The sequence below is a fragment of the Furipterus horrens genome, unplaced genomic scaffold, assembly GCF_987537825.1.
Source record: "Furipterus horrens unplaced genomic scaffold, mFurHor1.1.pri manual_scaffold_4, whole genome shotgun sequence".
NCBI classification, from domain to species: domain Eukaryota; kingdom Metazoa; phylum Chordata; class Mammalia; order Chiroptera; family Furipteridae; genus Furipterus; species Furipterus horrens.
In genome coordinates this window covers 92407399-92421499 of record NW_028327174.1, presented here as the reverse complement: position 1 = coordinate 92421499, position 14101 = coordinate 92407399, and the positions used below count along the sequence as shown (strand labels likewise).

General features: G+C 43.2%; 1 protein-coding gene across 1 annotated transcript; it reads right to left on the bottom strand.

Moving 5' to 3' along the window:
• Positions 1 to 5996: 5996 nt before the first annotated feature.
• On the bottom strand, positions 5997 to 7322 carry GPR12 (G protein-coupled receptor 12). Its single transcript, XM_090275703.1, has one exon. It carries the CDS (start codon positions 7254 to 7256, stop codon positions 6249 to 6251), a length of 1008 nt encoding a protein of 335 aa, XP_090131829.1. The 5' UTR covers positions 7257 to 7322; the 3' UTR covers positions 5997 to 6248.
• Between the last annotated feature and the right edge of the window lie 6779 nt (positions 7323 to 14101).

The window sequence follows — 14101 nt, the reverse complement described above, 5'->3', positions numbered from 1 at the left end:
GTGTAAGGGTGGGGTGAGGTGTCAACCAACCTGTATCCTAGGAAACGCACTCAGTACAGAATCACATGTATCTGTCCTAACGGGCTTGCTCAGCCTTTCCTGCGGGACACCACGGAACCTCAGTCCCCTGCCAGCGTGGCCCTAGTCTCTGGACTTCCTCACTGAAGACTTCAGACCTGGGTACTGGAGAACGCAGGTGCAATACGTGCAATGAGAGAGGAGAGAAGATTGTGACTGCATATGTGCATGCATGTGTGCACGTGTGTGTACATACCACATGACTGGAGATGCTGGGTGTGCATAGACATGGTTGGATAGCTGACCTGATTGTGGCATATTCTAGAAGGTTCACAGGTAGGTCACAAATAGGAAAAAAATAATCATCTCTCCATGTTGACAGGTCTGATTAGACTTTTCCCCATTTGTTGAATTGTCTTTATATCGATTCCCTGTGTCATGTGTTGTGGTGGATGATAATGGTCTAGTCCTAATGAAAGGGGCAGAAGTTCAATTGAGCTTGATGACTGAGACAATAACCTCACAAACAGCAACACGTGTAAGAGGATTTAGTAGAAGGCAGCACCACACAACTAATCACTCACAGGGGACAGCATGAGGACTGCCTGGTAGAGGCTGCAGGAAAGCTGGAGAGGTCCCAGTTACACTGAAATATTAGTGTCACTAATTATGTTAGTACCATGTTAGGATTCAGTCAGATCTACGTGACACAGATTGTAGGGTATTGCACCCCAAGTCTCTGAGTCATTAGGTCTGGGTAAGGCCTGAGACTGCATTTTAAGATGTTCCCAGAAGATGCTCCTTCTGCTGGCTGGGGCCCACGCACAAGGCCCACTGCTACTCAGCAAGCAGAGGCAGGGGGCCATCATTCTGCTCTGGGTAGTGCTACATTTAGAAGGTTATTGCATCACAATTTGTAGCAGAGAAATGGTAGATGATATGGGAAAAAGGATAAGGAAAATGATGAAAAGAATATGGGATAAAAGAAATCAGAAAACATTATTTAAGCAATTGGGATAATTTTACTCAAAAAAAAGAACAATATTGTTTAATCAATATTTTCAATGAATAAATGTTGACTATGACTAAAGTGTTCTCTGCATCTCCATGGGCTGGGCCAAGATAAACTGAACTAGATTAGGAATATTAAAACCCTGCTAAGCATTGAGGGAAAGTGTAGAACTTTAGTTTCAAAGATATCATGACTTAGATTCAGTATAGAAAATTCCACTCCATAAGTTTTCATTCAATTGTTAGATCCTATAGTCTCCAAGAATAAATTTGCTCCTAGTTTAAAAGCGTCCTGGAAGAAGTAAGTATATAGTTGGACCAGAACCAATTTTCCCTCAGGTTTTAGCAGAGAAACCATGATGTCTGTGAAAGAGAGGCCACCCTCTATCCCATTGTGAAAGGTTTACAGTTTCACCAACCCAAACAAGAAACTTTGGTGAGAATCACAAACCCAAGCCTTTGAGAGAATGCCAATAAGATATTCTTTTACCTTTTAAAATATTCAGATAATCAAATACCAGGGAAATCTGGGCCTTAGTAGATGTTTTCATTTCTGCTCCAAAGATTTCCAGTTGAAAGTTGGTACTTGATGTTACTATGTGAATTTTTATGATTTAAAATATCCTAGATTTCTTCTGTATATTTTATACCATGGAGATATTTAAATTATAATTTAAAATCCACTTTACCTATGTACTTTGACATCCTTCTATTGGATAAAAAAATGTTCTCACCTCCTTCAGAAGGAAAGAAGCACAGTGGATGTAATGACCATTGTAACTATTAGTATTACTAGTACTTTGATGTTGAAAAGTCACAAAAGATTACAGATAACTGTCAAAACAAAAATGAGATATTAAAAAATTTCTCGATGTACATGACTAGAAAAAGGGTGTTTTAGGATGAGTTCAGTTGAATTTTAGTAATAGAGACAAAATTTTTCATCTCAATTATCTCAAGATAAACTTATGCAAGAACATGCAGCTCTCGAAATACAAACCACATGCATCACAGAGAAAATTTTCCTTCTTGATAAAACAGAGGTGAAACCTTTGTTTCTAGCTATACTCACATAGGCATATAGAAACACACACACGTTTATGCATGTATATACATATACAATTTATGAATTGTCTTTAGATAATGGTAAGTAATAATGATTTTAAAAAGTGAGAACATAAGTGTAGAATAAATATATTTATTCACCTTTACTAGATACTAGAAATTCTCAGAAAGTCAAAGTTCTTATCTACTGAATACAGACTTGTTATGTGTATTAACCTAAATGCATCTATGTAAAACATATATTTATGTTTTAAAAGATTTAGATTGATGAAGGTGTGATGGTTATCCTTGCAATAACTTATCAGAGTGCTCTCTGCAGACCACCAGCAGCAGCAGCAGCAGCATCCCTGGGAGCTTGTGAGACAGGCAGCAACCCTCCAGACCTACTGAAGCAGAATCTGCATTTTAACAAGGTCCTTAGGGATAGGTATGCCCTTTAAATATTTAAAATTTGAGAATCTCTAGTCAAAATCACTAATATTGCTTTCTGCATTGTTTGTTAAAGGACAGTAGATCTGTCTAATTCAAATCATGTTTTTACTTCTTTGAAGTATATAAACTACTTTTGAGTCTAAAAGTTCTAACTACATTTGAAGGTTCCAATCAGATATCAAAACCATCCAATAAGCATTAAAATTTTTAAAGGGAACAAGAAGGCAATCTGTCTCTTTATTACACCAGGCATAAAATCAAAGTGGAGACATAAGTATTGGTTAATATAACACCGTTTATTTAATAAATAATTTAAATTTGATATGTCAGTAAGTTAACTTGACATGTTACCATGAAATAATTCAATCATTATTTTAATAATGGATGAGCATTTCTTTAAGAAAAAAAGTTTAAGAAGTTTCCAAGATATTTCATTGGCACTAAACACCTTTATTTCTCATCTTCTCATTTCAACATGTTTAAATCATGCTTTACATCCTGAGGACTCTAAGACCATTCATGCTTGCCAAGTCAACTGAGAAATTCTCCCCTCCTGAACTTGGTTTCCAGGGAAGGAGGTGCTCTTCCCCCGACCCCCAGCCCCACTCTGCTTCCAGGTACCAGGAAGGAAGATGGTCCTCCTTACAACGAAGAAACAAACTTGATTGATACAAAGAAATAAAGTTATAGGGATAAAAGGAAACCAAACCATGGATAGCCACAACCTGGATGAGCCTCAACTAAGGATTTGGGTATGGTAACTAAGTTGTCCAAGGATAACTGTTTCTACTGGAAGTAACAGAAATTCCTTGCTTGCTAAATTTTTTTATCACATGGTGTGTGAGTGCCTGCTACCTCAGAATTGTTGGAAATGACTGTTTTACATGATGTATTCGGTCTTGTTGCAAAGTTAATGTTATTGAAGCTATCTGTGTTTATAGAGGTATACACATATATCTAAACATATACATATATATCAAGACATGTGCACATTTCTTAATAATTAACCTCACAGAAACAAAGAAGCTTTGTAGGAAACCACATTAACTTCCAATAAACCTTCACAATTTAAACATGTTATAGTTGAACTGAAAAATCTTAGCTGAAATCAGAGATTTTAAAAATAGGGGTAAAAGGCAATCATTTAACTAGTATTTATAAGGATATTATATACCGATGTACATGTATGATACAGAGTTTAAAATAATAAATGGAGGGAAAATCACTGTACATTGAGAGTGCCCTCACCTATTTGCACTAAAATATTACACTTTGCTTTTGGGCATTGGACTTGGCTCCAAAGGGGGAAAATGCTCAATGAAGAAGAGGATGTTAAAAACAGACCTTTTCCACATGGAACCACACTGATAGTCACATCACATGTGATAACAAGAAGCTTTATATCTTAATTGTAGAACTAAAATGTAGTGAGAGTAATGTGTTATAAATCATTTTCCTCCACCCTCACAGTGAGGGAGCAAGGCAGTGATGCTGAAAGGAGGTGGGTATAGTGGTTGGAAAACCTGGGTTCACATCCTGGCTCTGCCTTTGAAGACACATTTCTTAGCCTTGCTTAGCCTCAGCTGTCTTGCCTGTAATAGTGGGTTTTGTGAATACGGTAACAGACCAGGTAAAGTGCCCAATAGAGGGGCATGATGCTCAGAATGCGGTGAAAAACAGCATATATTATTATAATAGTTCTGATTTTGAGAGACCCACCATTTCCACAAAAACATCATTTATTGCTTTCAAACCTCCTTATGAATATTTTCCAGCCCATGACCAAATCAACTTACATTAATTATTTCTGGCATGGAAATGCTATTGACTTTAAGTGATTAAGAACAGACTCGTCCTGATTAATCTACCAATTCAATCACATGTTGAAGAAAAAATTTTAAAGGCATCAGCTTGATTAGATTGATCATAAGGTAATATGCATTGAAAATCCTTTCCCATTTCTGAAATATTTTAAACTTTCTTCCACTTCCACAAGTAGCCTAAGAGAGGAGACACAGGTTTGAGAGAGGGTTTATTCATAATTGTACTACATGAGAAGGGGCTTTGGAGAGATGGCATCAGCATGCAGATAGCCAGAAAGGTCCTGAGACCACCATGGGCAGAACACTGCAGACACGCCAATAAGGTTATTTACTGCAAATGGTTCCCCCGGGACCCGTATATTGGTCTTATCACCATCTGAAAAAGCTAAACTCATGTGCTGTACAGAAATTCTCCCACTGGTTGTATAGATACAGTTGTCAATTCACTGCCCATAGAAGGAAAGTGTCTGTATCCAGACCATCTGTCTGCACTAATGGAAATGCTGCTCAGAAACAATGATTTTACAATACAGTGTATGTTTAAAATCAATTCTCCTGTGTAATTCCCTCATGAAATCCTTGCTCTCTGAAAATAGGCAATACAGTTTTTATTGCATTTAAGTTGTTCTTTTGGAGAAAAGAAGAAAAAGAAGTTCAAACTTAACTTTTTATGAACAGCCACTGGTGAACATACATGATATATCACAGTCAGATATGGGTGTTATGCACTCACAAGCAAATTAATCATTAAAATAGGAGACTACCTGCTTCAAATGCATTTTACACCACTGACAATATACACCAGAAATACTTGGCTTATAATATTTAATTCTGTTTGTCTCAATCAAGAATAACTATTAATGCATCCTCAGATAAAGATAGAAAAAGTGATGTTTTTCATATTTTGTGATAGCTTTGCATTGATTTATTTTTCAGAATATACTGAAATAAATTTAATCTACTTTCAAGAGATGTAATTAACTTTTTCCTTTTGTTTCCTGAAAACAGACTGTAGCTTAAGAAATTACAAGGTGAATCTAATGAATCCTACTTAACATGTATATCAAAACCAATTTTGTAATTCACTTTAAAAAGCCATATTAAAAGCCTATGTTGAAAAATAACTCATTGGATTCTGATATATGGCAACATTAGAAAGTAGGGGTCTAGCTAATACAGGCAACCATGCAGAAAAAGTTACAACATTCATAGAAATATCAGAGTAATTCTTGTCAACACAAATAGCAGAAAATAAAGAAAGAACGAATAAGAATTGTTTCCTAGTTTCAGTGTTGGTAAGTTATTACTGAGTTTATGTTAACAAAATCAGGTCCCTTCCAAATATAAGCATGTAAAATATTTTCATTGGCTTGAAAGAGACTGTATTCTATTAGATTCATGCAGCATTAAAAATCTACCTTGACATTAAAAAAAAAAAAAGGTCTGGAAAAAGTAACTATTTTCCTCAATAACTCAGTTTTATTTTAGAGGCTGGGTAAAAACTCTGAGACCAGTTTACTTTTTTATAACATCATGGCCATGTCATATCTCTTCCTTTCTAGGCCACTATCAATCCCCCAAACAAAATATAAAATGATAACTTTGCCTCCAAATGAAATATAAAACAAATCTCCCACTCCCAAACAAAACACAACAAAAAAATTGTTGAGGAAAAAACTCAACAATTTTTTTAGAAGGGTGAAAACGCTGGTAACATTATTTTCACTTCAATCACTTAACTCATCTGACTGAAAGCTTTACAAATGCTAAGGGGTTCTGTGGCTCCACAGAGAATCCAGTATAAAGAATTTAAGGAAAGCATCTCAACCGTTGGCCAGGCAGTGGAAGTGCTTGGTATATGCAGCATTGGGTGTGCAGCTGCCTGCAAGTGGAAGGCTGCTACACATCGCTGGGTGATCGCGCTCTCTGGGAGAGACTGGATGGGATGCAGCCACAACAAATGAGGCAGAGGGCTTTCTGGATCTCTTGGTTTCTGAAAGCGTATATGACAGGGTTGATGATAGAATTGTAGGTGGCGGGCAGGAGGGTGGCGTAGGTGTAGATGGAGGGATAGGTGTAATCAGCTATCAAGGAATAGAGCGTGAAAGGCATCCAGCAAGCAGCAAAGGTCCCCAGGATGATGGCCAGGGTGGAGACCCCTTTCCGGGTGGTCACATAGTGAGAGGTGGCCAGGAAGTGGTGCTGCAGGGCTATCTGGTGGGCGTGCCTCATGACAATCTTACAGATCTGGATGTAGAGCTGAAGCATGAGCGCAAACATGAAGAGGAAGGAGATGGAAAGGATGGCTGTGTTGTTCTTGGTGAGAGGTCTGATCACGCTGCAGGTGGACTCGTCTCTGAGGCAGTTCCAGCCCAGGATGGGCAGTAGTCCCAGGCAGATGGAGGTCCCCCAGAGCATGACAAGCATAACATAGGTAAAAGTGACTGTCCTCTCCGAATGGTATGTCAAAGCATAATACAGGGAGAGGTAGCGGTCAACAGTGATGGCCAGCAAGCTGCAGACAGAGGCAGAGAAAGAGGCGACAATGAGTCCAATCGTGATCAGCTTGGTGGCTTCTGACTGAAGCAGGTAGGCAAAAACAAAATTGATGATGAGTCCAATGCCCGCCAGCAGGTCTGCAAGAGCCAGGCTGCCTATCAGCAGGAACATGGGTGCTCGCAGGCTGGGGTTATGGAAGATGATAAGGACCACGATGGCATTTTCACAGAAGATGAGAGTTCCTGAAGTACACAAGACAATATCCCAGGGGTTGACAACAAGCTCTGGCTCTGGCTCTACAACAGGAACCTGGGAGGAGACAGCAGCTGAGACGTTCTCCGTAGCAGGACCAGCATCTAAGTAATCCCGAAGCAAGCCGCTGAAATTGACCTTCGGGTCTCCGTTCATTTTAACCCCTGTCCTCTTCAACGAAAAGACAGGTTTTTTTTAATGGAAAGGTACATCGGGGGACAGTCGAACATCATGCAAAACTACACAGAAAGAAAGCCAGCCCCTCCTCAAATACTGCTATCAAATGCCACAAGCGTCGTGAACTATAAACTGTTAGAAATAAAACAAAAGCCAAAGTCTCCGTGATTTGAAACCCACTACAAAAAATGCCATGTGGCGCTTGGGAAGACACGGGAAAGGACTTCAAAACACAGTCGCGAGTGAAGCAGGCCCACGGGGACGACGCGGTCTGTTTGCCGAAGTGCGGGGATACACACTCCAACATCGCATCCTGCACCCCCGGAACCGACAGCTGTTTGACATCTGGCTGCTGGAGCACAGCTTGCCGCAGCCAGGAGTCGCGAGCTGGCCGCCATCCCCGATGGAAATCACTCGTTTCCATCAAGCTCCCACCCTCTAAAAGAATCCCCCGCGAGCGTGCACACACTCATCCACACCCCCAGCCAGAACAAAGAGGGGTCTGGACTTCCCCCGTGCGCACAAAAGGCGGGTGTGTGCAATGGAGGTGTGGAAACAGGCAGGCAGACAGACAAACCGACTGATGCTCAGACTCTGCCGCCGCTCCCCTGGCAGCGGGGGCGGGCGGCGGACGCAAGGGGAAGAGACAGGGCGCCGGGACCCGCGGCCCGCGGGGGCGGGGGTCATCGAGGGGGTCACCTTGGCGCTTGCAGGCCGAGGGGGGGCTCCTCCGGTGCGTCCGAAGCTCGCGGCAAATCGTGTCGCAGGTGGGCCGCCTCGGCAGGCGGCGGCGAGGGGCTGTGGCCGCACGGGAGGGGCTGGAGGCCGGGGGCGCGCTCGGCGCCAGGTGAGCGGCGGGCGCCAGGTGAGCGGCGGGCTGGGCTCCAGCGCCCGGCTCTCCCCGCCCGCCCTCCGGGTTCGCACGCTCTTCGCATGCGCGCGCGCCCGGCCGCACGCCCGCCCCGCGCGCTCCCGCACAGGGAGCCCCGGGAGATCGGAGCGCGCCCCCACGGGTCGGGGCTGCGAGGGAGAGAGGGCAAAAGGGGGCGTACCGTCCTCGGGTAGGGGGAGAACCTGTAGGCAGAGAATTGCACAGTCACCCAGGCTGCCCACCGCCCCGTATCCCACCCCCGCTGGCGGTCCTGGACTTGGATGCACCAGGTGGGGGCCAGGGAGCGCTGCCTGGGAGCCCCGTGACCTATTTCGTTCCTGAGGGCTCCCGGGAGAGTCCAAATCTCCAGTGGCCTCTTCTCCTTGCCTTTCCCTAAACTGCTACCTACATTCACGGTCAAAATAATTGCTTAGGCTGGTGTTCAGGATTCCCAGCAGGAATGTGAGGTGAGCAGGTAAGGGAGGCAGATCTTTAAAGCAGCAAAATGTGCAGCCTTGACCACACTGCAACCCAATTCCAAAGTGGTCCCCTTCCTTAGGTGTGCCTGGACCTGGTTCATTATTACTTTTCCCAGGGAGCATTTGCTTAACTGTATATACGATGTGGCTATGTGCATCATCATTAATATCATCAAGCTGCACTTATTAAGTGCTCCTTGAGCTTTGTTTTCAAGTGGAAATCATTTACTGAGTTTCTGCAGAAGCTTCCTGCAGGTGCTGGCCAAAAACCAACTCATTTAGGTACTGAAGTAGCAGTGTTAATTTAGTCTTCCATTTTAACACATCAACAGATTCTAAGATTGAGAAACTGATAGCAGGCTGCTCTTAGAAGCCTATGCCTTCCTCTGGATACAAAACTCAGAGCACCTAATAGTTATTAAGTTGAAAGATGACCTCCCAGTTTAAAGATGGGAGAAGGAAAAGGCCTGATATTCTGGTCTTTCCTGTCAGCAGAAGGTTTTTCCAACTACCTTTACTGTATTCACATTCACTGAAAGGCTCCTGTACCAACAGCGATGGTTTGCAGAACGTAGGACCCTAGAGCTCCTTCCATTATTCTCTGACCATCCCGCCTCCCCCCTGGGACTCACTGTCATTCCTTATCCCAACCTTGCAGGCTCACCCACCCTTGACACCCCTTATCCTCTACTCCTATCAATCAAGTCCAGCCTCTGCAAGACCTCTTCAGCTCTTCCTGCCTGCCAGTTCTCAATTACAAATGAGTAGTTCTGGGGTAGGGCCCCTATTCTGCATTTGCAACCCTCTCTCCCAGTGATCATGATGCTGCTGGTCCATGGAACACACTTGGAAAAGCAAGGTTCTATGGAGCTTTAAGAATTGCTTATAACTGATGGAGAGTCATCAGACACCTGTACCTGTCAAGAACCATGCTAATGCTAGGTGTGCCAATTCAGACATGTGCATGGTCTGATGGTGGCAGACACATAAAAGCACAATGACACTAGGCAGCAAATGCTGTAATAAATGGATGCACTTCTTCCTCTCAAGTGCTATCTGAGGAGTCAAAGCATTTTTAGAAAAAGCGATGAAAAACAGTTGCTTAAAACACACATAGGAGTTTCAGCATGCTACAGTTCAAACTATCAACCAAAATTTCAGAAGCCTCCCATTAGGGAAAGCAAAGACACAGCACTAGCCAGACACTATTCTGGTTAGTAGCACTGACCTACAGAGCTTTCAGTAGTGGAATTTATCCCTTGTTTAATGTCTTTGGAAATAAGAAAAAAAAAAAAGAACTGAAGGTGGGAGAAGAGGAAAGGTAACGAGGTGGGTGGCAGAGGTATGCGTGTTTCTGCAGTGACACCTGGTTGAAGGAAGAAACATGTCAGTTAGCTGTGCATTCACAGGTCTGTTCAGTTACCCTTCCCCTTGAATGATTACTTGTAGCAAAAAGAATGTCAACTTTACTGTACTTCTAATTCTATGTTTCTTGGTATATTTGTTGGGACTTTTGTTGCCACAGCCAGAAATCCAGTCCAAACTAGCTTAAGAAGAAATGGGGGATGTCTGGCATGGCTGTGACGGATCCATACAGTGGTTCACAGAGAAGAAGAAGCTGTAGGACCACAGGTCTACCTGTGTGCTGGGACTCCCAATCAGTCTCTGTCCCTGACTTATTTCTTGTCTATGCCAGATTCAAACGGTCCTCTCCTAGACAGGCATCTTCCATGCAGCCGTGATGGTGGCCCAGGCCATCCCTGGCTTGCATGCTGAGACACCTTCCTAGCTGGTGAGAGGAATTCCCGAAGAACTGGCCAGCCTGCTGTGAGCCCAGCTCTGAACCAACCATGTGGCTAACGGGAAGGGATGAATCAGTGGCCAGGCCTGGATCATGCATAGAGTTCCGCAGTGGCGTTCCATCTGAACTTCACCCAATGGGCATTTCCCTGGAGGACAAAAGTGAGGTGGGGCACGGGATGAGAAGAGTGGGGTGCCCTCTACAGCTTGACATGTGGTGAGCAGACAGGTTTTTATGATCTCTGTAATGTGGGTCATGAAGTAGCTGTCTGCAAGGCTGCTTCTCAATGTATTCACCACCATTACAGGACACTGTAGCAGATGACCTCAGTATGTGACATTTATTGTCTTTATATCACTTACCTTTTTTTTGTCACTTTTTTATAACTTTGCAAGAATTATAAACCTTCAAGCATGATCTGGCGTTTCCACAACCTACGCTAACAAATACAGTTTTGTGAGGAAAAAGCCCTGTACCTGTCTTAATCTATGCAGTGTCTTTGCCAACTTCATCCTGTACCTGCATCTACTAACTCTTCTGGGTAATTGAATGTGTAAGTCACCAGCTGTACCAGATTAATGACTGGAGCAAGTCAGACCTGAGCCAATACTGTACGGTGTCCATGGTGTGGAAATGTTACTAGTCTGCTTCCTGTTTGTGTTGATCGTTACTAGTCAGTTTCTCTCTAAATATGTTTAATTGGTGCACTGATCTAGATCAGATTGACCATACTTTCCTTCTGCCCAGCCAAGGGTCTATATCACACCTGTGTGACCTTGAACAAGTCAACACCTCACCAGTGTTCTCTATTTGTAAAATGAGAATGTGTACAGCATCGACCTCCTGGGGCTGAAAAAGAGAGATCTGGTTAAGATCTCTGAGGAGAAGTAGGAGGGCCGTAGGAGGAGTTTGCTGAAGCAATGGAAGGCAGTCCAGGACAGGACTGGCTGAGAAGCTGAATGCCTCCCGAGCCTATGGAAATAAAAAGAGGGCTGGTTCTTTGGCTCACAAGCTTTTCTGGCTCCTAAACTGGCTTTCTCAGGCTCTGGCTCAGGCTCTCTGGCTCTTCTTCATCGATGATGCCTGGATGATCATGCTGCAGCTGCCTGCATGTCTCAGTGGATGGTATTTTGTATGGAAAGGAATTCTGGGCACAGCCCAGGATCGGGCTGGCCTGGCAGAGGGTGGCAGGTTTGTTCTTTGGGCATTCCAGAGGGAACAGACTCTGAGGCAGAAGCCTGCCATTCTTCTGGAATTGTGTAGCTTTTGTGTATTATGTTGTTTTAGTTTGCAAACTAACTCTTCAGAAACTAACTAGGGAAAAGATAGGAGAACCCAGCCGTTAGAGTTTAGCCTTAATTGATAAACTTAAGTGATTAAATCTGTGACTTGCTAGGCTTAAGTGACTGTTTTTGAATAAAGACTCCGTTCCTTTACCACCAAACCTTTGCCTCTGGAATTTTGCCTGGAGGGTGGTGGTGGCAGGCAGCAGGGCCCCACTTGCTGTTCAGTAACAGGGCTGGTGTGTGCGTGACACAGGATAAAGCACACTGCACACGTATCCCAGCCTGGTGCAAAGAAAGCTAAGGGTCTGTAAATAATGGTCATAATTATTGCTGTGGTCATTGTTAGTGTAGTGTACCCCTGCCCTCCTGTGGGCGGGATCCACACAAGTCCTATAATTTCAGTTGCACTGGCCAAATACCTTGGCACCCTGACTGGAGTCATCACTCACAAAACACCCAACCTGGCAGGAAATTCTGTTACTGTCAAAATACATCCAGAATGTATAATAGCCCAAACTTGGAGGCAAGCAAGATGCCCTTGAGTAGTAAGGGGATAAATAATCTGACTATGGAATATTATCCAGCACTAAAAAGAAATAAGATTGCCAGCCATGAAGAGATATGGAGGAAATGTCAATGCATATTACTAAGTAAAAGAAGTCAATGTGAAAAGTCTGCTTCCAACCATGTCACATTCAGGGAAAGGCACAAGTGTGGAGATGGTAAAAAGGTCAATGGTTGCCAGGGGGTTGGGGGCAGGAGGGATAAATAGCTGAAGCACAGAGGACTTTTGGGGCAGTGAAACTATTCTGTATGATAATGCAATGGTGGATACATGTCATTCTGCATTTGTCCAAACCCATAGAATATACAACTCCAAGAGTGAATCTTAGTGTAAACTATGGACTTTGGGTGATAATGATGTGTCAATGTGGCTTCATAGATTTTTAACAAATGTACCACTCTGGTGGGGGGTGTTGATGATGGGGGAAGCTGTGCATGTGTAGGGGCAGGAGGTATAAGGGAAATCTCTACTGTGTTCTCAATTTTGCTGTGAACCTAAAACTTCTCTAAAAAACAAAATCTATTAAAAAAAAAAAAAAAAAAGAGGAACATTTCCCTGACTGGCATGGGTCAATTCTTTGGGCATTGTTCCACAAAGTGAAAGACTGCTGTTCGATTCCTGGCCAGGGCACAAGCCTGAGTTGCAGATTCAGTCCCCAGTCGGGGTGCATGTGAGAGGCAATGGATTGGTGTTTCTCTCTCACATCGATGTTTCTCTCCCTCTCTTTCTTCCTCCCTTCTCCTCTCTCTAAAAATAAATACATAAAAGCTTTTTAAAAATAGGGGAACATTGTAGGAGATAAATTCAATGACTTCCCTATTAAATAACCAAATAAAAATCTCAGGAAGGAAAAAGAATACCACTTCCCACCTCCTCCACTGCCACCACCTTGATCCAGATGACCCTCACCCCCACTGGATTATCTCAAGAGCATCCTAGATAGTTTCCTACATCTGCTCTCACTTCCCTTCTGCCTGTTCTGAAAGCACCTGAGTGAGATCATATTCCTGCTCACCAAAGCCCTCAGTAGAGTCTCATCTCACCCAGAGTAAAACCAAAGTCCTCATGCTGTCCCTAACCATCCAGACATCCTGCCACTCTGCAGCATAAGTCTGCCTCCCTGCAGATGTTCCCTTGGGTCTTTCCTCAAATGTCACATTTCAGTAAGACCTTAGCCAGATTGTCTATAGTGTACACCCAAGGTTCACTAGTGCTTCTCCTGCTTTATGTCTCTCCTTAGCACTTAGCACCACTGACGTGCTAGGTATCTTATTTATTTACCTTGCTCTTTATTTGTATCCTCCCTCAATACTAGCTCTTCTTGCTCCATTGCTGTATCTCTGGTATCTAGAATGCTACCTAGTGCATAGGAGGGCCTTTTTCTGATGAATGGGTAATGGGATTGGGATGGGAAGTGAGAAGAATTAAATGTTGCAAGGTTGGCAATGTGAGATCGCCCGCAGCATGCAGGGCTGGTCTTCCCAGTGAACCTGGGACACTCAGTGTCCCTCAGCCAACAGAAGCCCTGGATAATGTTGGGTGGAACTCAGCCAGGGTTTTCCACCCTGCCTGAAGAATTCCCTTCAGAGCAACATGTTCTTTCAGAGATGTTAACATATGGAATCAGATTTTAGACAAATCCAGTTCAATTAAGAACCCTTTTGTCCTTTTCAAGAGACTGCCTTGCTGTCAGTGGAATTGTGGATGGTGTTATTGGCTGAATTGAGTTTTCCCTCCAAGACTCATGTATTGAAGTCCAAATCCCTAGCAATTCATAATATGACTATATTTGTTTTTTTGTTTTTTTTTTGTTCTTCTTTTT